The 26,189-nt window shown below is 51.8% G+C and overlaps 1 protein-coding gene across 1 annotated transcript in view; it reads left to right on the top strand.

Annotated features, from left to right (window-relative positions):
- Window positions 1–26,189, top strand: part of Tspan11 (tetraspanin 11) — a 41,447-nt gene that overhangs the window by 10,836 nt on the left and 4,422 nt on the right. Inside the window, exons 2-6 of the mRNA XM_035448803.1 lie at window positions 245–436; window positions 16,148–16,222; window positions 16,970–17,074; window positions 19,307–19,465; window positions 19,793–19,879. Coding sequence (XP_035304694.1) covers window positions 245–436; window positions 16,148–16,222; window positions 16,970–17,074; window positions 19,307–19,465; window positions 19,793–19,879 — 618 coding nt within the window. The remainder of the gene's footprint in view (window positions 1–244; window positions 437–16,147; window positions 16,223–16,969; window positions 17,075–19,306; window positions 19,466–19,792; window positions 19,880–26,189) is intronic.

Below are 26,189 nucleotides of genomic sequence, written 5' to 3'. Positions count from 1 at the left end.
ATATATTTGGGCTCAGACTTAGATTCAGAATCTCTCCACATCTGGTGTGTGTGTGTGGCCTGAAGCCACGGAGCACCTGAAGCCCCCATTTGCTCCTTTATAAACTAAAGGAGAAATTCTTCCTTTAGGCCCTCTGGAAGACTAATTGGCAAGGTGCCTGAGAAGGGTCTGGTGCCCAGTGGGCACTAACAGGCGGCAGCTGGCAGAGCCTCAGGTGCCACCCAATGTCCCCGTGTCTCTGCAGGTAGGCGGGGCAGCTGTCATGGCTGTGGGCATCTGGACACTGGTGGAGAAGAGCGGTTACCTCAGCATCTTGGCTTCCAGCACATTCCCTGCCTCTGCCTACATCCTCATCTTTGCTGGTGCTCTTGTCGTGACAACTGGCTTCCTAGGCTTCGGGGCCATCATCCGGGAGCAGAAAGGCTGTCTCTCCATGGTGAGTGTTCCTCTGTCCCTCTCCACAGTGAGTATTCTTCCATGGAGAGTGAGTGTAGGCCTGTGCTGTGTGGTGGCCAGGAAGCATCACACGTGCCCCCCAGGTTGCGCTTACCAGACTAAGCAGGGCACTGAGGAGACTGGGGAGCCAGAGCAGGGTGGCTGCTATGGAGACCGTGGTGGCTACGCTCTCCGGGTATGTAGGACCTGAGCCAGGTCGGTCCTAGCAATCACCATGGCAGTTTCTCGGGTCTTGCTTCCTCCTCCTCTTCTTCTTCCTCCCCTTCTCCTTCTCTTTTCTCTTTTCCTATTTCTCTTCATCCCTTTCACTCCTCGTCTTCCTCCTCAAATCGTCTTCCCTATCTCCTCTTCCTTCTTCTGCCCCTCCTTCCTCCTCCATCTTGCCCTTCTCCCCCCTTAACTCCCCCTTCCCTTCCATGCATCCTCATCTCTTCCTCCTTCCCCTTCTAGACTTTAGCAGGCAGTTTTCACAGACGTGCCAAAATGACCCTCTATGTCTCATCACCCAGAGTTCGCCAGTGTCCTCTCATGGTCACTCATCTGGTGCACACCCTCCCCTATGTCCTGCGCCCTGTGAGGCAGCACCAGACAGTGTGTCGTCTGTGTTTCAGCATGTCTCCTGAGCCTAAGGCTCCTTTGACACAGCTTAAAACAGTCAATATTCAGTCCTAATATCGTGAAATAATGAGGTAGCTTCTGATTTCCCCCAACTGACCCATGAAGTGGTTTTTCTTTTTAAGTTTGTTTAATTAGGCCCATGTGCAGATCTGTTTCTGAAGTCTACCTCTGCATTTGTTGAAAAGTCCAATGCTTCATTCTATAAATTTCTTTTTTTTTCTATGTCCTTGTGTTATTTAACATTCACTCCTAGCAGTTCCATGGAAAGGCCTGATCAGACTTAACTGATTTAACCGTCTGTAAAGAGTATTTCATGGCTGGCATTTGTAGGCACCATGGGCTCCATGATGCTTCTTCTTGAGGGTCTGGGGGATACCCATAGCAGCTACTCAGGGTCAGGAAAGAGTCCACAGAGAACCCAGCAGGGACCCTGAGGCTGAGACCATCTCGGGGCCCCATACACCCAGTACCCTTTGTTGTAGCTGACGCCCCATATCTAGAGGCCTCTCTGTACGCACCTCAGGGGAACAAGTCTAGTGTTCAAGAAAAGAAACAGAAGACCGAAAAGTGCCCAGACTTTTGAGGAAACTTAAGCTACAAAATAGATCCAAATTTCAAAGAGAAACCAGGCTGGGCCTGAAAGGAAGCAGGCGACGGGCAGAAGCCCCACAGGGCTCTTGAGCTCCCTCTATCCACCCTGCACCCCACCTTCCAATACCACCACAGACTGTGCCACTGCTCGGCCTTGTATGCATCCTAAGGAGTGGGAGGCAGGGGCTGCAGTGAGGAGCCTGAGGCCTGGCCCCTGCAGCAGCTCTCAAAGCAGCGACCTAGTTTTTGGCCTGGATATAAAAGCTGCTCTGTGCAGGCCCAGCTGGATGGTGTTCCCATTTTGAAGAACTCCTTCATTTTGCTTGGAGGGAGAGCCTGCAGCCAGGGTGCTGGCAGGGTACATGGTGATATGCAGGGTAAAGTTCCATGGGGGACCAACCTTCAGGGTACACACTGAGTTTCTTTCCAGCAGTGGAGCAGAGGTGCTGGGAGACAGCCACAGCCTGCCTGGCTGTCCCTCATGTGGCCTGGCAAGAGCAAGGTCATCTCTTGAAGTCCATAGGAATGGGACTTGTGAAGCCCCCGCCCTCCACACACCCCACCCTCCACACACTCACCTAGAGCCAGGGGTTGCTCAAGTGCCTTATACAGAATGGTGCAGTCTCCACATACAGGCTATACCCACACTCCATCTCTTTAAAGTCATCTTTAGCTACTCATAATCCCAAATACCATGCAAATGCCACTTAAATAATCGTGTCTTCTTGTGAAGGGCTAATGGTGACATTCTGTACACGCAAAGTGCAGACACACCATAGCAGGCCAGAGTCCCTCACATGCCACCCAAAGCTGGTTGAGCCCATGGATATAGAGGGTCAACTCTGTCTCCAGTAGATGACGAAGAGTCGGCCACCTAAGGTCTCTGAGAGTCTTTGGCATGCCCCAGATCTGACCATTCAGCTAGAGGAAGATACTGGTGATAGCTAAGAACTCAAGCAGAGAGCTGTCCTGTGCTTCACTGACCAGACCTCATGGGGACAGAGTCTCATGGCCAGAGAAAGACCTCTTTCCTTTGCAGACTCAGTTCCTGGGTCTGTGTCCTGCTGGGATCTACGAGGCCTGAGGGCCTGGGTGAGCTTTTGCCCTGGCCGCTAGGACCTACCTCAGGAATGCAAGCTATTGAGACCTGTGCCTCCTTCCTTCCTACTGTGGACTCTGCCTTACAGGGCATCTCAGGGAACAAGAAACAAAGGAGAAGCCTTCTGTGGGGGAGCCCAGGGCTCCCTCTTGACAGGCACGGTCCCTTGAGGACCCAGCTTCTGACTCAGCCATCCATCTCGGGGGTGAGGTGTCCCCAGCAGCCTTGGGAAGCAGCCTCTGCTGACTAGGCACAGCCTGCTGACGACACAGATGGCCACTGTTCACTGAGCACCGCCTGCTGCTCCTCACACTCCACCAACCCTGCGAAGGCACTGCCATCTGCACTGTTCCCAACGCCGGTGCATGCTAACTCACTCAGGCCTCACTTGCCCACGGAGCTGCTCAGACTCCTGATGTGCACTTGACAGGAGCTGGGGAGCGGGGACAGGTGAAGTGACCTGCCTGGTGAGGGCTCACTGGGAGGAGCATGAAAGGAACAGGCTCAGCCATACAGGTAGGAGGCAGGAAGCAATCCGCCTTTCAGGGAGGGGAGAGACCAGAGGGATACTGCTGGTGCCTTCGAATGTCAGCAGGTCAGAGCTGGGGGAGGTTGGGAAGTATGGTAGGGCCTAGTCTTCTCTGTCTGATTCTCCTGGTCAGTATTTACAGGGTGCTCACAACTGGGGGGTTAAAGCAGTGGAAAACTACAATGCACACCTATAGGCAGGAACAAATGGTCCATCTCCTGTATGCAGACCTGGTCCATCTCCTGAACTCTGACCTGGTGTGCCTCCTGAACTCTGACCTGGTCCATCTCCTGTACTCTGATTGGTCCATCTCCTGAACTCTGACTGGTCCATCTCCTGAACTCTGACCTGGTACACCTCCTATCCCCAGAAAGGCAAAAGTTACTCTTCTTTACAGCTGAGGAGCTAGGTCTGGAGATGTGGAGTGTCAGTGAACCCAGCATGCCGGACTCCCCTCTACTTCTCCCAAGCTTGATGGTTCTACAGTCAGGTCTAGAATCTGCCCAGAAAGCTGAATAGAAGTGCATAGTCTCCAGATATGCTCTCAGATTAGAGATACGAGATGGGTCAGGCTGTCTGTCCATCTATGACTGTGTGTGTGTGTGTGTGTGTGTGTGTGTGTGTGTGTGTGTGTATACATGCATGCGCGTGCACACACACACACACACACACACACACACACACACACACACACATTCTGAACCTTCTTTTTCAACACATTCTGAGAGTTTATCAGACCTCCACCTGAGGTGAGATGCAAGGGTCCCTTCGGGGATCACCCACCCACACATAACAGAGCCACCCTTACTCACCAGGCTGCATGCTCTCTGTGGCAGCCTAGCAGCACTGACCACACGGCCAGCACCTCCACTTTGGAGTGAATCAGAGAACAGGCTGCCAGGAAGGGACCCCAGAAATCACCTGAATTCTTTGCATTTCATTTGGAAAAAGGCCAGAGGTCATGAGTCATGAAAAGGACATGGGCCTGTGCCCTGCTAGGAGGCACGGGTGGAGAAGACAGTGGTCTGGGAGGTAGATAAGGCCCTACCCTGGAGCTTATGACTTCACTAGACTTTCTGGTTCCAAGCAAGTGTCTCTGGCTGAGAAAGACATGGAGAGTGATGTGTGTGGAAGGGGCTAACAGGAAAGTGTGCTGGGCTTAAGAGGAGGGGGGGGTTCATTCCAGCAGGCCACTGTGAGATTTCCCTCCATTGAAATCTGAGCCCTTGTGATTCTGGGCCTTTCTCTGTGAGCCCAATAGAGCCAGCTGTGTTGACCCTGGGTCTCTGTGCAGCCATTGCAGGGTCTGCTCTTTGGGGCATTTGTGCTGATCTGGGAAATGCTCTTCAGTTCTGCTGGAACTAGAGCCTCAGCTGTAGGATCTGACCCTTGGGGGATCAGATCAAAGATTAAAGTGCTCCCAAACAGAGTAGCACAGAGGACCACTCTGTGGCTGAGGAGAGGGCAAGACAAGACAACTTAGGGAGTCATGGGGAGGACACAGCTGGGTCCGGGTACCCTCCTAACGTCTTGCTGGTGCTGCTTCTATGGGGGATGTGGTCTCACCCAGGCTGTGGGCACACTGGGAGTAGCGGCCCTAAAAATAACCGCTAATTTAGGTCCCTTCTCAAAGGAGTTTTGCTATGATGTGTTGATTAGAGTGGTATTTTATGATCTTTACATAATGTGGCTTCCCTGGACCTTATGCTTCCTCAGTTCCCCCACAGCACCTCCCCTGTCACAGTGGGGTTACTACGTGGCTGGAATCTGGGTGACTCATCCAGGTTGGAGGTTGTACATCAAGGTGGGCAAGCTGCTTTTGAGCCCCAGCCCAGATACATCTGCCCTGAATTCTAGGGTTTGTCCTCCTGCCTAACAAAGCCTCCGAAGCCCAGATGGAGACATTGTGATTCTGGGTCCCTGGTTTTCAGAAACTGGGTTCTAGAACCTACTTTTTTCATCCATCCCCTCCCTAAAAATAAAGGAGCTCCTGACAAGACCCAGTTTAGTCTGAGCCATCCATCACCATCCTCGTTTGGCCGAAGATAGAAGTTTGCGGGGCCCACATTCCAAATTCTAAAAATAGACCCCCTCCTTTGATCTGGGTGGCGTGGGTCCTGGTCATCAGCTTTCGGCTCAGGTGGCCTGAATTATCTGTCTCTCTCTTGCAGCCTTAGCTAAAATAGAAGACCTGGTGTGAATAATTTAAAATCCATCCCTTTTCCCCTCTGAGGAGTCCTCATGCCAAGCCGATAGCTGCTTCGGTGTCCGAAAGGATGAGCTGTTCCTGTCCCCCAGGAGTGTCTCCTTCTTAGGAAAGTGACTTTTAGGGGTGGCAGACATGCCAGGACAAAGTGGGACAGGAGGGAGGAATAGCCAAGTCTTGGTACAAGCAGGCCAGCCCCTCTCAAGGCATTTCCTGGGGGTGCTGGTTGCCACTCCCACCCCGACTGCAGTTCATCTTGGATGCCTGTCATTCCATTGCCTGCCTTTCATCTTTTCCTTTGTCTCTTTTGGGACCACTTTGTGAAGAGCTGGACTCCCTGTGTTTCTCCTTTGGGACTTCCTGCCGCCTTCATCTGATTCAAGATTTTACAAGGAAGTTAACACAGGGGAGGGGGGGTGAATAAAAGCAAGGCAGTCATCTCCAGAAAAACAGAATACTTCTAAAGCAGCTTACCCATCTCTTTAAACCAAAGCTGGGCTTCAAAACTGCTTGTGTTAGTTCAAGAAAGCACTGGCATTAAATTCTTGGTTAAACAACTCAGAGCTTAATGACTGAAAGGATAGTGAGCCAGGAAGTGGGTGACTGGGTGCTCTGCTTATCCAATTTGTCCTTGGACCACTTTAGTTATCGCTTCTTCAATAGGCAGGGCAGAAACACAGAAAAAGGGAGGATTCTGGGCCTGCTGGTGGAGATGTGAGTCTTGGCAGTCGTGTTTGTATATGACACACATACACACACACACACACACACACACACACACACACACACACACACACTTCCTGTCCTCACTGAACAGTGACACCGAGCCAGGGAAATCACTAGTATGGTTTGGGATGTTCATATAAGCAGGCATATGTCTACAGAGAGGATAATGCAAATCTGTGATGAAACAGACACATCAAACCAATATGTCTAACAGCTGCTGGGCCCTGGCCTCTCGTCCCAAGATGACAAAGCTGCTGGCTGGCCCACTGAAGGTCAAAGTAGTGTAACGAGTACCTGCAAGACCAGGGCACTGGCTTTGCAGTTTCCACATCTTTCCCGAACAACCATCTTTGGACTCGGGTCCTCTTCTGAGAAGGCCATCAAGACCAAGGGACAGTTAGACTGTACTTGGGGAGGCTGGAGAACTTGGTCTTAAAGGTGGGTGCATGGTTGGACAGATGGCCGTGTGAACTGAGAAAGGAAGGAAAGCAAAGGAGGTGATGACAGTGTGTGGGAAGAGTCAGGTGTCAAGCCATGGCTTTCCTCTGGCCTGTGAGACCACCTAGTGGAGAGTTTTTATGACAAATTGGTCTCCTTAGATGCCAACAACTCTGTCCCCAGTACTGACCCACACTGTCACCCAGGAAAGATCCTAAAAGCTATAGTCTCTAGACGGGTATTAGACATCTTCGGGTTTTCATCTTGGCCAAATGTGCAACAACCCAAGAGTGTTGTTTACTTCTGCCATTACTTATGATGGTTCGAGAAAGCCCTTGGATGTGTCTAGATCTTGTAGCCAGGTTCCTGCTTCCTCCCCTAGGTCTTTGGCTGGACCCTGCAAGAAGCCCTCTCGTACCTAACCATAGTGTGCCCCTGCAGCTCCCCAGCCTAGGAACATCCCTGCACACGTCCTCATGCTTGGTAAACCTGGAAGATAGCTCCCCTCTGTAAAGAGAGGTTCTTTGTCCCAGCTGGTCCCTTGGCCCTTGAGCCCCAAATAAACACACAGATGCTATATTAGTTATTAAATGTTGGCCAGTGGCTAGGGCTTCTTATTGGCTAGCTCTGTCTTAATTATTAACCCATTACTATTAATCTATGTATTTCCATGTGGTTTTGGCTTATCGGAGAACTCCTGGCGTATCCTCTTCCCTGGCTAACATCGAGATTCCTGTCTGCCTACCCTTCCCAGAATTCTCCTCCTCTGATAGCCCCGCCTATCCTTCCTGCCTGGCCACTAGCCACTCAGTGTTTTACTCATCAACCAATAAGATAAAGAGATATACAGAACACATCCCCATCACCCTTCTTTGGGTGCTCAGGCTTCATTACTGAGCCCATGAGGCAGGCTGCAGAAAGCACCCCAGGGCAGATCATCAGAATGTCATAGAAGAGGTGGCCAGTGGAGAGAAGGGGCCATTTACAGGACTGCACCCTTCCCCCACTCAGCTCTATCCAAGCTACTGAGTCTTCACACACACACCTTGGCAAGTAGGCACAAACAGAGGTGTTGTGCTATTTTTTTCTAGAGAGACACGCATCTATTCACTCCAAATGGGCACTAATGACACACCAAAGAAATAAATACACCCAAGTCTACCTTGTGGAAGCAGTGGTTACAGCCCAGTTACAGTAACCCCAGTTACTTACAGGAACACGGGTGTCCCTCAGGGAGCTGCTTCACCAAAGGACCCATCCCAGTATCGTTGCCAACTCGAAATAGCTATGTGCCTGAGCTCCCCATAAGCTGCAGGCAGCTCCGCTGAAGAGCCTCCTCTCGCTCACAAATACTAGTTTCATAACCTTGGGAAATGACACTGTGAATCTTTTTGAGTCTCCTGATCCCTGTAAGTTCCCTGAGCTTCCGGACTCTAATGAGTCAGCTCGCCCCTGTAGGAGGGAAGGCTTCAATTTGGAGGAAATAGCTACACAAGAGAGAAGATTGCCTTCCTCTAGGGATCAGAAACATGGCGACAGGCCTTGGGGCCGAGACTCCTTCTACCTTAGAACCAAAGGAGGCAGTAGCAGATATTTGGCTGCGTCCCCTTCATGTTCCAAGTCCTGGACTTGACTGGAGGACAGTGATGACTGTCAGTGGCCAGTGCTCCAAACACTGGGGTTTAAGGGGCATTTCAGTCAGTTGAAATGTAACACCCTGGAAGCTGGAAGTCTAGGGACTGGAACACCCTACGATAACTCGTGAAGCTGACTAGAATACATGGCTCTCCGTCTGCAGCCCACAGCCTCAGCCCCTCTAGTTTGGACATACTTATGTACTGCACTCAACCTACCAGAGTAGAGAAGGTGACATCCCAAGGACGGGCTGGTCCCAAAGCAAGGACTCAAGACCTGCTCACCAAACAGAGAGGAGCCATACATGACAGCAGGATGCACAAGGGAGGACTGAGGCCCTGTCTGACCCTTCCTGGCCCGAAGAATATGCTGCCCAAACACACCCCTCCCATCTCATCTTGCATTTAATGCAGAAGACTCAAAGTGTACCAGGCTTTTGCTTTTGGGCCACCAACCAGCTCCCAAATAAGGACACAGAGACTTCTAATTAGTTACAAATGCTTAGCCCAGATTAGCGTTTCTCCTGCTAGCTCTTAGAATTTAACCTGTTTCTCTTCACCTGTGTTTTGCCTCAGGGCTTTTTACCTTTCTATATGTCCTACTCTGTGTCTGCTGGCTGTTGGCTTCCTGCCTGGCCCTAGGGATCTCCCTCATCACTCTCTTTTCTCTCAAGGCTAGATTTCTCCTTCTACTTATTCTCTCAGCCCACCAGCCCTGCCTATCCCTCTCCTGCCTAGCGATTGACCATCCAGCTCTTTATTAGGCCAATCAGGTGCCTTAAGCAGGCAAGGTGAAACAAATGCAACACATCTTTACATAATTAAACAAATGCAGCAAAAACAAACGCAAAAATTGCCTTTACATCGTTAACAAAGGCAGCAGAAACAAATATAACACACATTACAAAGTTAAAGTAATATTCCACAGCGTAAACAAATGTAACAGATCCTTACTTACATAGTGAAATACTCCACACTACCAAAGCCCAGTCACAAAGCATCTTATCACGGGGCAAGCTAGGCCTGGACTCCCAAGCCAGACCACCTTCTGTGCCATTATCTCCCAAACCAGAACCACCTTTCTCTGTACCCAATCATTGCCACCTCCAGTGGCATGTTCTAGAGAAACAGTTTTTTTTTTTTTTTGGATTTTTTGTTGTTGTTGTTGTTTTACAGCCAGTTAACTTTCTCCAACACTCTTCACCTACAAACTTCTGAAGCCAATGCTTCAGAATACATGGAAAGCTTGACACTGAACCATCAAACTCAACAGGTATTTACAGCACATTTGTTCCTGGCTTTCCTGCTTTTCTGGGCACAATGAAGAGACAAGAAAATAGGACTGTGGCCTTGATATTGGTTTGAAGTCCAGTGGGGAATACAGGACCTTATGCTGAAAGGGGCTTAAACTCTTAGACACTTTGCCCTCCAAGACCTAAGACCTTTTCTAACCCACAGGCTATCTGTCCCTGGAGCCTAAAGTCTCCTCTCTACTGTTCTTGGTAGAAATTTCTCCTCCTTAGTTCCCCTTCTCCCATCATTAGTCTCGTCCTAGAATTCCCACCACTAGAGACTGTTCTGTGGTCCCATCCTGGGCCCTTGCCACCATCTTTGTCCTGCCCTTATCATGTTCTACCTGTAATACATACTACTCCATCTCCCCATTAGCCTGTAAGAAAACAGGAAGGCCCATGCCATTCCAGGGTCTCATAGCATCAGTAATTTGTCAGGTCCTCATACATGAGTCTATCAGCAATAGCATCCTCTGGGTTCCCTGGGCTATGTGGCCCCCATAGGGAGCCTGCTCCTCTCCCTGCAGCCAGCTGTAGGTGCTGTGCCCATTCTGGATCCTGTTGTCACTCAGCCCATTTGTATGAGACCCTAAGAAGTCCTCACATGAAGCAAATGTCATTGGCTTGTCTCACAGGGACCGTGTTTTGCTTCCATGATGCCCCAACCCATGCAAGGTGATCCTCTAGGGCCCCAACAATTAGCTGTGCACTCTGGATGAACCCTGTCACACTTCCTTCATGTGCTTCTGGAACACCTCCTTCCTCCCCAGGGCCTATCAGCCCCCTCTCTGCTGCGTCTCAGTCTCCCCTCAAGCCGTCAGCCAGCTATCTTCATGCAGCTCTGGTGCTATTATACCCAGTCCGCCCCACCCCAGAAGACTGACTGTGAGAGCTAGCTACCGACTGGCACAACCTCACAGCTCCAGGTGGGATGGCTGAGGCCCAGCATCCAGCAACACAAGGCTGTGGCCCGTTGGCCCAGTCTGTGAGTACTGGACTGGTGCCATGAGGGCTAGAGGTCACCTTCGACCTTCCAACAGTGACATCTTGTTAGAGGAATGACTTGATGCTCTCAACTCCACATCCTCTGTCTTCTGCAAATAGCCAAGTGCCTCCAGCTGGTGGGTAATTGTCAGAAAATAATTTGCCTCAAGGTCACTTGCTGCTTAAACAGCTGGCTCTGACTTTTCCGGTTTGGCTTGGTCTGCCCCTCCCTCTCTCCCTCTGCTGCTGTAATCTCTCCATACTCAGCTGCTGGGATTTTCTGTGGGCCCTTCCCACTGCCACTTAACTTTGGCCATGTCTGGATTCTGCTTCTTCTTTCAGACTATTCTGAAGATAGCCTGGCATCTCCACCTGTCCCAGACATCCTAGACTAGCATCTTGATGCTTACATAGTGGCCTGGTGGCAAGCCTGGAAAACTGTCTTTGTTTTAGTCTCATACACAGAATGGCGATGGGTGACAGGGCCGAAGAGCAGTGCTTCGTTCTTTGTGACAGAGTTCATGCAACAGAGAAAGACTGAAAGGCCAGTTTTATAAAGTTCTTAAAACTGACCACAAAGCTAGCAACATAGATGCTGAACTGCTGCCCTGTGTCATTTTCCCCAGTGAATCTGACCTAGAAATTACCTGTCACTCTGCTTGCCCCAGTGGTGGGTGAGTCCAGCTGTGAGGACTGCTTCTAGTTAATCGCCCTCATGGCCCAGGGGGACACTTGTGCATGTTTCCTGCAGAGCCTCTCATTAGAAAGCACACTGGTTTGTTTCAGAGGACACGGTGCAGATCTGTCATTTTAGAAAATATCCCACTTTGCTTCTAGTTAAAACTATTCCATTAATGAACTATCAAGGAGTCTGGGGAGATCACCCCAAGAAATAAAGGCATTGCTGTGTGAACATGTGGATTAGAGTGTGGATCCCCAGAACCCAGGCAAATGCCACTGCTATGCCATCCCTATGGCAATACACCTCTCGCCAGGTCACCTAGAGCAAACAGAGGGACCCGCTGGTTCAGAGAACAGAGTTTCCCTGGGGATTAAACAGCTTTTCACGGTAGATGTGAACACCTGGTCACCCTACATGGGGCATCAACAACAGAAAGAAGAAATGATTCCACTCAAGTTCAGCTTGGTGAGCCCCTGGGTTTATTGGTGTTCTTACAGGAGTCTGGGTGACCAAAAGCAGCTTTCTGAGTGAAAAGCCCACCCCAGCACAGATGAGGCAGAGTCCCTGGTGCTCCTTGGACAACTTACAGTCAGCTCCACTCAAACACCCCCCCTCTCCAGCAGTCATTTCCTGCTTATGTAACCTTGGGCAGAGGCCTATGAATCTTGTAGCTTCTTTGCACCATGAGAGGATGCTTCAGTTTGAAGGCGGTAGTTATGCAACACTAGGGCATCACTCCAGCCTCCTGACCCTTGCTTAGGTCAAGCTGAGTAGTTTCATGGACAGATGTGTCCTCCCAGACAGGCAGAGTCAAATCTGTCTCAAGCTTGTGTTTCTGGGTTCCATCTCTGGCTTCTTGGCAAGTGGGTAACTTTCTCCTGTCTTCTTCTGTGCATCCCAGAGTACCTAGGGACACATATGCAAATCAAGTCTCAGCATCAGCCGGAGGACCTGAAGGGGAGTGTGCCTCAGGCTTTCCCAACCTCTGAATCATTGACATGTCCGCTGGGTAGTTTTGTGCAGTGGGAACTGTCCCATGTCTCAAAGATGGTCAGCTGTGCCCTGGTTCTGTCTTCTGGAAGCCCACAGTACTTTCTGTCCTGGCTGTGATAACAGAATAATGTCTCCAGGACTGGCCCCCTGGAGGCAAAAATCTTTCCAGAATGAGTAAGCCATTGAGTAAGGTGACCTGAGACAGCAGCTGTGTCGCCTTCCGGATATAAGATTAAACTGCTTTCGCCAGCATGGGGCTGACCCTGCCGCTGTTTCGTGTTATCTCACACTTGTCCAGTAGCCTAGGGTTACTTCCCGAGCATATACCCAACCCTACCACGCACTGTAGAAGAGCCATGGAACTCCAAGATGCAGTCCCTATCCCCAGAAGCACACAGTTACTCTGCTGAGACAGCCATGGGTACGGCTGAGTCCAGTGAAGGCCTCCCCAGAGCAAAGGAGCAGTGGACCACCAACGGAAGGAATCAGAAGCAACAGAGAAGAGGACCAAGCAGGCAAGGCTGAGTCAGGCAGAGGCCACGCAGGTGCTGCTGTGGACATCTTCAGGGGTTGACATAGTACAGCCAGGTCTGAGCTGGGGAGTGGAGGCCAGGAAGGCACTGCCAGTGGGATTGGTGAGGGCCAACGCTTGAAGGCTAGACAGATGGTGTGGGAAGAGTACAGGGCTGCAAGCAGAGACTTTCTGATGCATGCAGAGGGGCTGAGGATCTGCAAGGGCTCAGCAAAGTGAAATGAGTGAGACATTCATGAGGGCTCATGGCCTCCTGTCACAAATCCAGCAGCCTTCTACCAGCAATCAGTCCCGTGCTCAGAGCTGCAGGATCCTCTGAGACTTTCACCTGTCTCCTGGGAACTGTCGCGGGAAGCTGTGACTCAGGGCCTCCCCCTTCCCCCCTGCAACTCTGGTAAGAACTGCTTCTTGTCACCTATAGCCACCACAGTTCCCTCAGAGCACCGGGTTCCACGGACCCTTGCTTCATGGGATACCGAGTCCTGCTGGAGTAGCACTTCTTGCTCCATTGGGCATTCCACGCACTACAAATGTAACTCTTCTACAGAAAAACCCAACATGTCACATGACCTGTTGGATCCTCTGAACAGTCCCAGTAGTAGCGTGTGCTAGTTTCACCTGACATGGAGTCCAGAGATGTGACATAGTTTCAGGTCTCTCTCCTCCCCTTTCCTTACCTGTTTTCAGGGACTGCAACAGCAGGGATTCCCCCAGGGGAGCAATATAAAATGGCCACCTCTTCAGGACTGGTGTCTATGAGTGACTCACAGCTAACAGGAATGCAGGCAGCAGAAGCCCAGTTCTGCTTCTCAGGGACAGGCACTCCATCACCTCTGCCCTGATGTCTTGGGGATATGCTGATATGCATTCAGGAAGCCTGTGTTGACTAGTACTCCCTGCCTATAGGTCCTGTGTGGCAGGACAAGGGCTGCCCCCAGTAGTATACCTGAGCAAGAGGATTGATGGCAGGACAACTTCAAGCCAATCAAAGGGCAGACACATTAGAGAGGAGCACTGGGGCTCTGAAGACTGTAAAGTGGTGGGGACAGTCTCTTGAGTGGGTCATAAAGCAGCCACACTGTCCAATGGGCTAGGCGGTTCCAGGAGTTCTACTAATCTAAGCTGTTGGTCCCTGACACTGTCTGGTAAGTGTTGCTTACCTCAAGCCTACCCTTGGCTACACTCTGGGAGGAAGCAGGTCAGAGCTTTGGGAAGCCTAGTCTTCTCCAACCAGTCAGGGTGGACAGCATAGGTGGTACCAACATTGCCACCAACAAAGAAATGAAAACCCAACCCCAAGGTTAGGGCCATCACAGACAGCCCATAGCTTGTTTCCTGCATACCAGGACCACAGTGTCCATCCTGCACAGCTCTTATTGAAGCACACTACCTTGGTCTGAGTGGGCTTTTCTAACTTGCACTGGTGCCCATCCAGTCAGTCCCAGTGAGCACAAGAGCTGGGGCTTGCCTCAGATGCCAGGGTTGCCACCAGATTTCTCCGTGTCTTTAGACCCATTCCTGAGAGCGGATACAGACATCACAGAACTCTTAGATACTTCAGTTTACTCCGGATCCTGTGCAGTACTAGCTGCTCAAACAGGGTGAAGAGTCCTGGAGCTGAGGAATGTGTTCTGGAGAGCCTATACCCCTTCCCCGACTCCTGGTCCTGAGCCTGACACCCACAGTCTGGAGAGTCCTGTTTAGACAGACAGATAGACAGAGCTCCAGAAAAAGCCTACAGCAGATGGGATCACTGGATATGCTCCCCTAGCCTGTACCCCTCACAGCACCCCACTGAGTCTTCCTCATATCCATCTGGGCTTGAGGGAGGAGTAGAGAGAGCTTGGACGGGCATGCTGTGTGTACTTTTCTATAACAACATAGGAGAAAAGAGGAAGGGCGGTCAGGAACATCTTTTATCCTCTCTGCCTCAGGCTCCACGGGTGACCAGCAGGCTAAACCCCCATCCATAGAGACCAGGAACTTTTCCTGTCAGTGATGATAGCCAGCCACAGTGCTGAAAGAAAGAGGTGGAATGATATTACTGAGAACTTTATCTAAATGTAAAGGGCGGCTCTGTCCAGCTCTTCCCCCAGGAGTTGAAAGAAATCTCACTCCCCTTGTGTTTCCCAAGCCCTATCCATGTTGTCTCCCTCACGTAGGGGTCCAGACTCAAGGTCATGAAAGGTCTACAAAAGTCTACAGGCTCTGTGTTGTCCTCCTGAGGGCTCATGACACCTGTCTCCTCCTGCCCACATGCCTTTCCTTACTTCATGAGCCTGGCATCTCAGAAGGCACCCATAGGTGGCTTCTCCAAGTGCTGTGATCCCAATACACAGTAGCTGCTGCTGCCCTGTGGTGGCCAGACGCAGGCTCTAGGAAGACAGATGTTCTTCTCAGTGGTCCTCCTCTCTCTGGCTTCTTCCATTCTAGTCTCTCCACCTTCTCCTCTGTTCCTTGTCCCTTGGATGCCTGCTATCTGTTTTCCCTCCAAGTCCCTGTCCCTCTCTCAGACTGCATAGGCCTGACCTGTCAGCTTCCACAAGGCTCAAGGGTGCTGCTGACAGTGCACAGCCAGGCGGGAGCCAGGAGGGAAGAACACAAATGTGTTTCTGAGGCTGAAGTGTCTGGGCTGACACCAAGGAGCCTGGGAGAGGCAAGCATGGCGAGGGCAGCCAAAAGCCCTGGGAAAAGCTATGAAGGATGGGAAGCAGGTATCGGTGCTGGGAGATGCCACTCCTATCACATCCAGGAACTTCGTCTTTGCCTTCTCCAGAGCCTTAGCTCCTGAGTCCAGCCTGCCTCTCCTTTCCAGCCACCAGGGTGCTTGCCATTGTCCAAACTCAAATGGCCTGCACTTCCTGGGCTAGTGCTCTTCTCCTGCCTGGATTGTGATTCTCCCCTTCTCTGCCTGGCAAGTGCCTCTGTAGTCCTCTCAGAGAGCTGCTGAAGGTGTCACCACCTCCATAAAGCCTGCTCTTACTTCCCGCCACATCGGGAGCCTTTAGGATCACCCCATAGAAACACTGACAACACAGCACTCTAATAATTTCATATTGCTCCCCCACCCATCCCTGCATGAGCCAGTTGTATCTAATCCACAGTGCCTGGCATTTGGCATCCAGTCAGTGTCCACTCAAGTCTGGATGGGTAGTTGGATTCTTGGACAAACCTGTAAGCAGAGGGATGAGTGGGAAACTTGGTGGTGGCAGCCAGCAGGAGTGGCCATGTCCATCATGTGGGTAAAAAGAGGATGGGGGTGATAGGAGTTCTGGCAGGTATCCCTGCCACCTCCCACATCTTTGTAGAGGCTTTTGTCACAGGGGATCCCTAGTTCTCGGGGTGACCATGTGCTCCTCGCTTCTAGTATTTCTGCCTGTTGCTGGTCATCTTCCTGGTGGAGCTGGTTGCAGGGGTCCTGGCACACGTATACTACCAGAGGGTAAGTACGAGGTCCTGTTGCAGTGCTCTGTCAGTGTCTGAGGGAGGAACAGCTAGATGCTGGGGTTCGTGCTGCCCTCGTGGCTGAGGTAGATTAGTCTAGGTCGGTAGTCCTGTTTCCTGGGCTGGCTATCTTCTTGTTTCCTGTTAGGTAGATCTCTCTGCCTCTGTTGGTACTGCTGGGTTCCATGGGGGAGCCTGAGAGAGTTTCTCAGGGAGGCTAGTTCATCCTTCTTCCCTCCAGGGATCCCTAAACAAGGAACCGGCTTGCTAAGACAGCCACTGGAAAGGGATCAGTAAGGGTCAAATGGCAGACTGACAGATTGTAAAGACCGGAGTAGGCCCACCAGGTTTACTCTCTTCCCATGTTTACGGCTTCAGGTTCAGGATTTGAAGGCAAGAACGGGGTGGCATTGGGCTGGAATAGACAGCATGTCCCAACAAGCAAGCCATTTGAAGCCAGCGTGCACCCAGTTGCCCAGGGTCACAAGTGCCCACATATTGAACCTCATCTTGTAATCAAAGTTTAAATCCACAGCAAGTTGAAGGCAGCTCCCATGTGACCCAGCATGAGCCGTGCCATCCTCAGTCAACCTCGTTCATGTAGGCTCACAGCACTGTCTGAGTCAATACGGTGCCCTGACCACAGCTGGTGAGGGTTAGGTGACACCTGGGTCCTAGAAGAAGGTGTGCATGTGTGTGTGTGGGGGGGGGGTCTTCTGACACTCCTTCATGCTCCCCTCCTCAGCTGAGTGACGAGCTGAGGCAGCACCTGAACAGCACCCTGACTGAGCACTACGGGCAGCCAAGGGCCGCAGAGATCACAGCCTCGGTGGACCGGCTGCAGCAGGATGTAAGCCACACAGAGAGACGCAGGTTTACATCTTGCATCTGTCTGTCTCCCCCAGTCTGCATGACCCTGGGACAATTGACTCACCCTCTCCGAGCTCCTGCTACACATCCCTAATCTACGCCGTATAGTGGAGGGGCCCAGTGATGGTGATCACCTCTAGATGTGTAACCTGACACCACGGAAAGCAGTCAGTGAACCCTGACTCCCCCCATGCCCCCTTTCCACTCTGTCTAAACCCAATCCCTGCTGCCTTCCCATTTGGATCTACTGAGGCAGAAAGCTGCTCTGAGGTCCTCCTGTCCATTTCATCCTTCCTCGGAAAGATGGACACCAAGACACCAAGGTCAAGCCACTGTGGCTCAGAGTAAGAAAGAACTTTCTGGTTGTGAGCCACTGAACAGCACACGAGGGACAAGAAAAGGCCTTGTTTGCAAGAAGACTCAGTAGATCCCAAAGAAAATGACTAGGGGCATGTGTGTACATATAGGTACCCATGGCATTTGTAGTCATGTGCTTAGCCCAGTAGCTGGGATGGGCCAACCCACATAGTCGGTCACCTGTTGCAAGCAGCATGCACCTGCTGGGTCCCACATGTAAGGAGCTGTGTGAGACAAAGGGTACGGCAGGAGCCTTTGCTAGAGGGTCTCCCTCATGGAGCTGTGGACAAGCAGTTTTTCCTGGACACCTCAGATTAGAAAGTAGGGGAGGTGGGGCTGGACGTGGCCTGGAGGAGGGCAGGGCTTGCCTAACTGAGAGGTGGGGAGACACAGGGTAAGATTCAGATTAAAGCCTCCATGGCATCAATATGTGTAACACAGGCCTCTCCCAAGCTGGGGTAGTTAGTGTCCCAAGCAGCATCCAGGTAGGAGGGACTGAGCCTGAGACAGTATATGAACGTGGATGGTGACAGTTGTTCTTCAGCATCTTCTGGCTCTGTGCAAATGCTAAGTGCACTCCAGGCATCCGCTCTGTGCATTCATACACATCCCCAGAGCAGCTCAGGGGCACCAGCTCTCTCTCTCTCTCTCTCTCTCTCTCTCTCTCTCTCTCTCTCTCTCTCTCTCTCTCTCTCTCTCTCACACACACACACACACACACACACACACACACACACACACAAACACACACACGGTGACACACAGCGTACAACTGCATGTGACTCTCAGCACCGTCCATGCCAGTGATTGCTTCGTGTGTGCTGTCATAAGCTGTGGTCATGCTCTCATCACACTGTTATATCATGTGTGTGCTCTGGGTGTGATATTATACAGTGTTCATGCTCTCTATACTCCAGCTGTTACACTGTATGCACATTGTGTTTCCACTGTTATGTCATGTGTATGCTCTGATCTTCTTGTTACATTGTGCATGCCCTATGTGTGCTCTCTCGTGTTTCGGGCATGTTTAGTGTGCAGAGTTATGTGCAGGCTCTCTGTTCACACTTACAGGTTTTTGCTGACCCCAGACAAACTACTTCCCCTTCCTCCTCTGTGCCCCTCTCAAGGACAGTAAATGGTAAGCTAAGAGCCAGGTCCTCGGCCTCACTCCTGGCATGTAGGTGGCTAACATTTGAATCAAATGTCCCTGCACCCATACCCAAGGGACAGACTGAGTGCAGCTGTATCATATACCTTGTGCAAGGTCCTAGGATCTCAATGTCCTGACTCACAGAGGGGAGGAGTGACCAACATTCATTAAGTCACTTTGAGTGTGGTAAAGTGCAGACTTCCTGGATTGTCCTTGGCATTCACAGCAGCCTCTGTGGTCAGTACTGACTGACCTGTGTCCTGCCTGGCTTCTGGGACACACTCCACGCCCCTCTAGTCTTGGGGCTCTGAACTTCAAAGCCCAAATGGGGATCCTAAAACCTCTGGCAAGTTAGGTCCTTGTCCCCAGGTCCTACCTCCTGGGTGCCAGGTAATATCTCCTCTGTAATTTCCCCCTGCCCTGGACCCTGGCTGTGCACCCTAATGGCAGCCAACATCACAATCTCAAAAGCCCCACATCTGTCTGCTCCCCAACCTCACAGATCCCTGCCCCTAGAACACTTGGCACAAGGTAGCCAATGGGTGTCCTGCAGAGAAAGGCCCCAGAGAAACCCTGTCCTTCTCCAAAGGGACAGGGAAATCACAGAGGAGAGAGGGACTATAAAACCTGAATAGTGGCCCTGGACCACAGGGGCGGGAGCCACACACAGACCCCTCTCACCCCAGCTTCATCTCTTCCTCTCAGTTCAAATGTTGTGGCAGTAACAGCTCGGCCGACTGGCAACACAGCACGTACATCTTGTCTCGGGAAGCCCAGGGTCGCCGGGTGCCCGACAGTTGCTGCAAGACAGTGGTGGCACGCTGTGGCCAGCGGGCCCACCCCTCCAACATCTACAAGGTGGAAGTAAGTGCTGAGGCCATCTAGGGGCTAGGGAAGGACCCCTAGAAAGTCCAGCTCATCAGGCAGGTGTGAGAAAGCAAAACACAAGCTTTGGCCTGGGATCACAGAGCCTGGGGCACCCCAAGGTCGGACAGAATACTAACAACTAACAGGTCCTCCTGAAAGTCTCAGACACCATGGACTATCCCCTGATGATCTCAAAATGGCTGGGAGAAATTCCAAGGCTAGCATTCCCCAGTCTCAGCTACATGCAGGATGACAGCCATTCGTCTCCCTGCTCTCCCTGCCCGTTGCTGGGCTAAGGTTGAGTAACCCACCTCCACCTTGCAGGGAGGCTGCATGGCCAAGCTGGAGCAGTTCCTGGCTGACCACCTGCTGCTCATGGGCGCAGTGGGCATCGGGGTGGCCTGTCTCCAGGTAAGTGGAGATGTCTCCCTTCAGCTGAAGTCTCAGACACCTGTCTTGAGGAAAGTAGCTGATGCTTTGCACAGGCATGCCTGGCCCTGCCCAACCCTTGCCCCCCCCCTTTCCCTTTGCAACCAAGGATGAACCACATTGTTGGTCTCAATCCTCGTAGAGCCTTGAACACCTTGACCCGAGTGTGGGATCAGGTACGTAGCATGCTCCCTGTGTGAACAGCACAGTCTTCTGGGTTTGTGAGCATCTCTGGCTGGCCGCATGTGTCTGTGTGTACATGATAGAGTGTGTGCCTGTGTGTGTGTGTTTAAGTTGTCTGTGCAAATATGCATGCATGTAGCTGACACCATTCCATGTGTGCACACGTATGCTTCCAGGAAGATATGCCCATCTCCCTGAGGATGGAGCTGCACTCTGCTCTCAGTGCCTCTCCCTACATGCCCCTCCTCTAGCCTCCATCCAAGAAGTGAGCACCAGCCCCATTATTTGCTCCAATCAAGGGATCTTAGGAGAGGAATCTGGAGGGAATCCCCAGGGGCTGAGCAGACACAGAAGGTAGTCCTCCCTCGTGTATACTCCTGTTTCCTTCCAATGGTGGGAGCTGTATGGTGGCTGCCCTTCTAGAAGGACCTAGGCTTCCTGCTGTCCTGCCCTGCACCTCCCACCCCACTACGGGGAAGTGGCATCCCAAGACGCGAAGGGACTGAATAGTCAGACACTGGGGTCCCAGTCTGGCTCTGGCTCCATATGACCTCAAGCCACTGCTTACCTGCCTTGTCCTTCAACTTTATCTGCAAAATGAGGCTCATTCCCTCATTCTCACACTGCCTACATAAGAGCCCAGGATGCACAGGAGAGCATGCTCCCCACAGGGCGCCTGGTGCACACACATGCCTCTGTGGGCAGGTGCGAGCTAGCTTCATCTGATTCGCTGTGGTCTCCGAGCATTTTCAGATGCTTAGTCCTAATGGATCCTCGCCCAAGACCCACGCCAGGGCGACAGAGCACTCTCCTCACTTCCCAGATCAGAGAACTGAGACCCAAAGAGACTACACGCAGGTCGCCCACCTAGATCTGCAGCATGGCTCCTAGCTTTGGCCCTTGGCTTTCCCAAGTGCATTACCCCCACACAGAGGCCTGTGGGAAGGAAATGCACGGGATGCTAATGTCACCTGGTTTGAGGAGACTGCAGTGTAGGGTTGTCTCCAGACCTTATTCTACTCCCCTCCCGGGGGGCTGGAGGCTGCCAGCTGCATCCTCACATGCTGGAAGGAAGTCCCCAGACTCTCAGGGGACTTCTTGATTCTGGTGCTGATGAGCTGGGCCACATGACCCAGGGCCAGTTATTTCATCTCTGAGCCCCAGTGGTCCTTTGCCTCCTGTGGTGGATAATCACGTGTGCAAATCGTGGGCCTCATTATCAAGCCAATACAGTTACCCCATAAAAGGTGCTCATAGCTTGTATTTCTACACAGGTCCATCATCTCTCCAAAATTCCCCAATGGCTACTTGTCTCATTCTGCTAGACTAGGGAGCCCAGGAGCACTACATAGCCCTTCTTGTACTTTCCTTGTAGTGAACCCAGAAGAGTTGCTGCTGGGACCGGGCAAGGTAACTCATCACTCCAGGTTCTGGCTCACTGGGGTTTCCTGAGACCCATCACACAGATTTTGAGGGGACTTCCCTAGAAGGACACTGACCAGGCCTGTTCCACCTCTATCCACTTCTTCCTGGCCTTCATCTGCAGAAATTGTAGCTAAAGGTAATGAGCCTGAGGGCCAAATATAGGGCTGCAAATGCTTAGAGCCCGAAGTCAGAGCAGATCAGTGTTGCTATATAAGTCTAATGTCCAAGGGCCAGGCCACTGGACAGGCAATGTGCCTGCAGGCCGTGACACCTCTCATACTATGAGTCTGCATTTCACCCCTTGCCCAAGTTGCTCCCTTGTGGTTGACGGAGCAGAGGCTACTAATGGCCAAGCCTCGGCTAGAGTGCCCTCTACTGGCCAGAGATGGACATTACTCATCCCAGTCCTCCAGGCAGCCTTGAGAAAGGGCCCAAATCAGCCCTTCTTCCCCAGAAGAGTAATGTTCCTCCCAATCAGAACAGACACCAGATCCCTACACACACACGTACACATACACACACACACACACATACGCACGCACGCACGCACGCACGCACGCACCAAGATCAGGAGATCATCCTAAAATGGTGTCCCTTGGTTTCCTTATCAGTAAGATAGAGAGACTGGACAAATTTTTTTAAGCAACAGCCAATGGACATTGCCACATAGGAGACTGGTCATTTAGGCCCAGAAGGCCAAGCTGTTGGCATCAAAACAGGAGGGAAGCCGAGTATAAGGGCCACCACTCACTGCTCTCGGGACCCTGAGATATAGTTTCCCGTACAGTTTGGAATCTGCTGCTATGTCCCATCCCTTAGCAACCTTAAGCTTCTATGGCCTGGAGATTCTGGTAAGGTTCCTATGTCACTGACAAGCCACCTTAGACAGATGCTCCGTGAACTCCAGAAACTAGGCAGGAAGTACGGGGCTGCCACTCTGATCTCAGTCAGGTGTCTGGTGGCCTGTCCATCATTGCCTCACGGACATGTCAACCAAATTGTTGCTCAGGGGAGATGATGACACTTACACTATGACATGTGTGCTCAAGAGAAATTATCACCTTGGCCACAAGTAGAATCCCTCAGCAAAGTTCGAAACCACCCAAGGCCCAGGGCTGTGTTCCAGTATGTGTGCATACAATGGACATGGCGGTTGCCAGACCTCGGTATATCTTCAAAGTCCCTCAGATTTCGGGGACTCCAGAGGAGCCGATTGGAGCTAGAGATGATGTAGGGGGTGGGAGAGGAAAGTCACCTGGGGACTTTCCCTGGGGTCTAGCAGCAAGGTGGGAACTATGGCTAGAATTTACAAAGAGGCTCATCAGAAGCCTCTGGATGCAAATGGAATGGCCCAGCCGTGGCCTTCACAGAGTGCTGAGGCAGAAGTTGAGTGGCAGGAATGCTAAAGGGTGAAACCCCTTTGGTCAGAGAGGTTATCCTCTGGGAACCCACTTGCTCCTCTCACTAGCGCTTGCAGGCTTGCCAGGGCCTCACTGTGCGGCTCCATACACTGAGGGTCCTGTCAGGCTATCAGATCTGTGCTCACTGGGGGCAGAGGGCTGCTGGTTCGCCATCTTATTCAGATACACTGAGCCTGACTAGCTAGTCCGAGAGATGGAATTCGCTCGCTGAAGATCACACAGCCACTGCGGCAGAGCCAACCAGGCCTCCTATTCCTGGTGCTCTTTCTTCTCCTCCGGCTTCCTCTCCTGTGGGTGGCTTTCCACTCTGGCATAATCTTAGAAAGTAATTTATAGAATATTCTAGCTGGGAAACTTTAAAAAGGTTATAGTAGCCCAGGGATTTTTTTTTCCTGGCTGTCCTCACACACAGAGGAGGAACTTCCCACCCAAGGGACACTCTGAGGAGGCTCAAGGGCATATGCATTGGCTTTGTAGAAGGCTGTGCTCTGCCCATGGAGAGCAGGTGTGGGGCTTTAACCTCTGAGGGAGAAGGGTAGACAAGTAAGTTGGACATTGCCCTGCAGTGAGGCCGCGTCAGCCTGTGCATTGTATTCACAGGAGAAAATGGAAGCTGCCTTGGCCATTCTTGAGGCCAAGAAGACTTCCTGGAGGAGGTGGTGGATACTAAGTTAATAGCAGGAAGTGGCTACAGAGTGGATGAGGAGTCAGGGGTAGCACCTGGAAAGATCTGACTGGCTCATGTGGTCAGCCTGAGTCCTGCAGGCCCTGCTAGCCTCTCTCAGATGTGAGAGGGGCTTGGTTCTAACAAAGGAAGAATTTGCCTACCAGGACAGGCTTAGAGATGGACGTAATCACTCCGAGGTCACACAGCCTATAGGTGCCCAGCTGAAATAAAACCTACCTGGACAGCCCACAAGTAGAATGCTAATGTGTTTTAGAGGCTAGAAAACAGGTGATCCTGGGATCTGCAGGTTATTAAAAGGCGAAGGGCCATACCCTTCATGTGGGCCACGCCAGAGTTTCTTTTGTGCTGTCCAAAGACTACCGGGTGCTTGCTGAAAGGCCTCGAAAGAAACCAAGAGCATCAATAGCCTCTGTTAAAAACACACATGAGCAGGCCGGGCGTTGGTGGCGCACGCCTTTAATCCCAGCACTCGGGAGGCAGAGGCAGGTGGATCTCTGTGAGTTCGAGGCCAGCCTGGTCTCCAGACAAGTGCCAGGATAGGCTCCAAAGCTACACAGAGAAACCCTGTCTCAAAAACAAAACAAAACAAAACATGTGCAGTCAAGTGCTATACCCAGCAGCTCCTCCAGAGATGCCCCCCCCCGCCCCCTGCCCTGTGCAAGTGGAGTTGGTGGCAGCAGCCAAACCCAAGAGATAGCTTACCCTCAGCTATGTTGTACTCTCTCCAGGAACGTCTCTGTGTTGTTTCATGTCAGTGTGCTGGCTGCTTGGATCATCCACGCTGGGCTTCTCTGTGTCCTCTGCCAAAAAGGAGACACTAGTACTCCCTTGGGACCTAGTGAGCTGCTGTCCATTACCCTCTGCACACTTCAGGGTGGATATGCGTGTGTGTGTGTGTGTGTGTGTGTGTGTGTGTGTGTGTGTGTGATCAAATCATGCAATTCAGGATCAGGGTGTGTGCATGTGTATGTGTCCCTGTGCACACATTAATAAGTGTACCCTGCCACAGAGTTCAGGGCGAAGTATGTCGTCACATGCGTGTATGTTTTGCATGGATTGATGAGAGTGCTGCCTCATGCACTTGCTATGATTGCTAAAGGGCACCCATCTCAAATATATAATGCATGTCAGGGAGTTCGACTCCTGCAAGACCATCTAGAGTGGATTATATGCTGGGGAGAGGTGGACACAGCCTACAACACACATAGACCGGTCCAAGAGGCTCCTCCCGCCGGCCCCTTTGTGTGCATCGGAAAAACCCTGATAACCCATGAGAAAAGCATCCAACCATGAGATGGAGAGAGGAGCATGCCACAACCCCTGGGTACATGTCTGTGGATTTGCTGTGACTGTGCCTGCTTAAAGCCAGTGGAGGTCAGATAACCTCTTAAGCCGCCTGTGGGTTTTTGAGCCCCTAGTCCCCAAGGTGGATTAGCAAGGCTCTTAGCACTGAGGCTAAAGCTGAAAGCAGCGGGTAGCCTCAGCTATTCACCCTGCTGGATCTGGCGCAGGGGAGTGGTGAAGAGATAAGCCTGTCCTTGATGACCAGAAGATAACCTGACAAGGACAGGCAGCTGCCTCAAGCTATGATCATTTTCATGGGTCTAGTCCTACTCTGGCTGGAGCTATGATCATTTTCATGGGTCTAGTCCTACTCTGGCACCCAGGCCTGCACAGCCAAGGTCAGGTCTGCAGAATAAGCCCAGAGAAAGACAGGACTCGCATAGAGGTACTCACCTTCATCCCTATGCCATGCGACAGCTGTGGTACTGCTACACAGGGCTCCTGTCCTACACACAGAGTGGAGACCAAGCAATGACACTGTCGCCATCAGGACCAGGATGACAGCAATGAGGCACCTTGTTCTGTCACAACCCTGTCTCCTGGTCCTCAAGGCATCCCTGGATGGGAAGGAGGAGAGGGGTAAAGGGCAGCTTCAGGGGTGGGAGAGCAAAGAGCACTGGCTGGAGAATGCAGTTTCTCTGTAGTTTGAGAATGGGAACCGTCTAGGAAACTGGGCAGGTGCGATCCTCTGTGTCCTTGTTCCTTCCTTGTTCAGCCGTGGATCCAGGAGGGGTACTGGAAGGCACAACACTAGAGTCCCCACGCTGAACTCATAGGAACACTGAGTCCTCCTCCCGGAATTATGGTGACTTTGGTTTGGTTCTGGAGCCCTGGGGCAGCAGGAAACAGGAAGCAGAGATGCTTCCGGGCAGTTCTGGTGTGAGCAGCAAAGTCCTCACAGAAGAGCCACATAAACAGAGCTGTCTATGGAAAACCTCTAGGTCCACAGGCCAGTAGCCAGGCTGGGGTGGGTTCTGGGAAGGATAGCAGCCACTGGGCCCCAATCCAGGCCCACAGGTTTGAATGTGTTGTGTAAGCAGGTTCTCGTGATTCGAGCCCATTCTAACACAGAAGTCATGCCCTTTGGGGAGCCTCTCTCATAGCCTCCCAGCCCTCCTGGGCTCCTGGGAGAAAAGCAGGTCCTTCCAGATGGGCAGGGTCTGAAGGGGTGCAGATCTCCAGCCCTCTGCAGTGTGAGCAACTGCCTCCCGGCTTTCAGTCAGCAGCCTGC

The sequence above is a fragment of the Cricetulus griseus genome, chromosome 8, assembly GCF_003668045.3.
Source record: "Cricetulus griseus strain 17A/GY chromosome 8, alternate assembly CriGri-PICRH-1.0, whole genome shotgun sequence".
Classification (NCBI taxonomy): Eukaryota; Metazoa; Chordata; class Mammalia; order Rodentia; family Cricetidae; genus Cricetulus; species Cricetulus griseus.
Note: the sequence above shows the minus strand (reverse complement) of the source record. Positions and strands in the feature narration are given on the sequence as shown.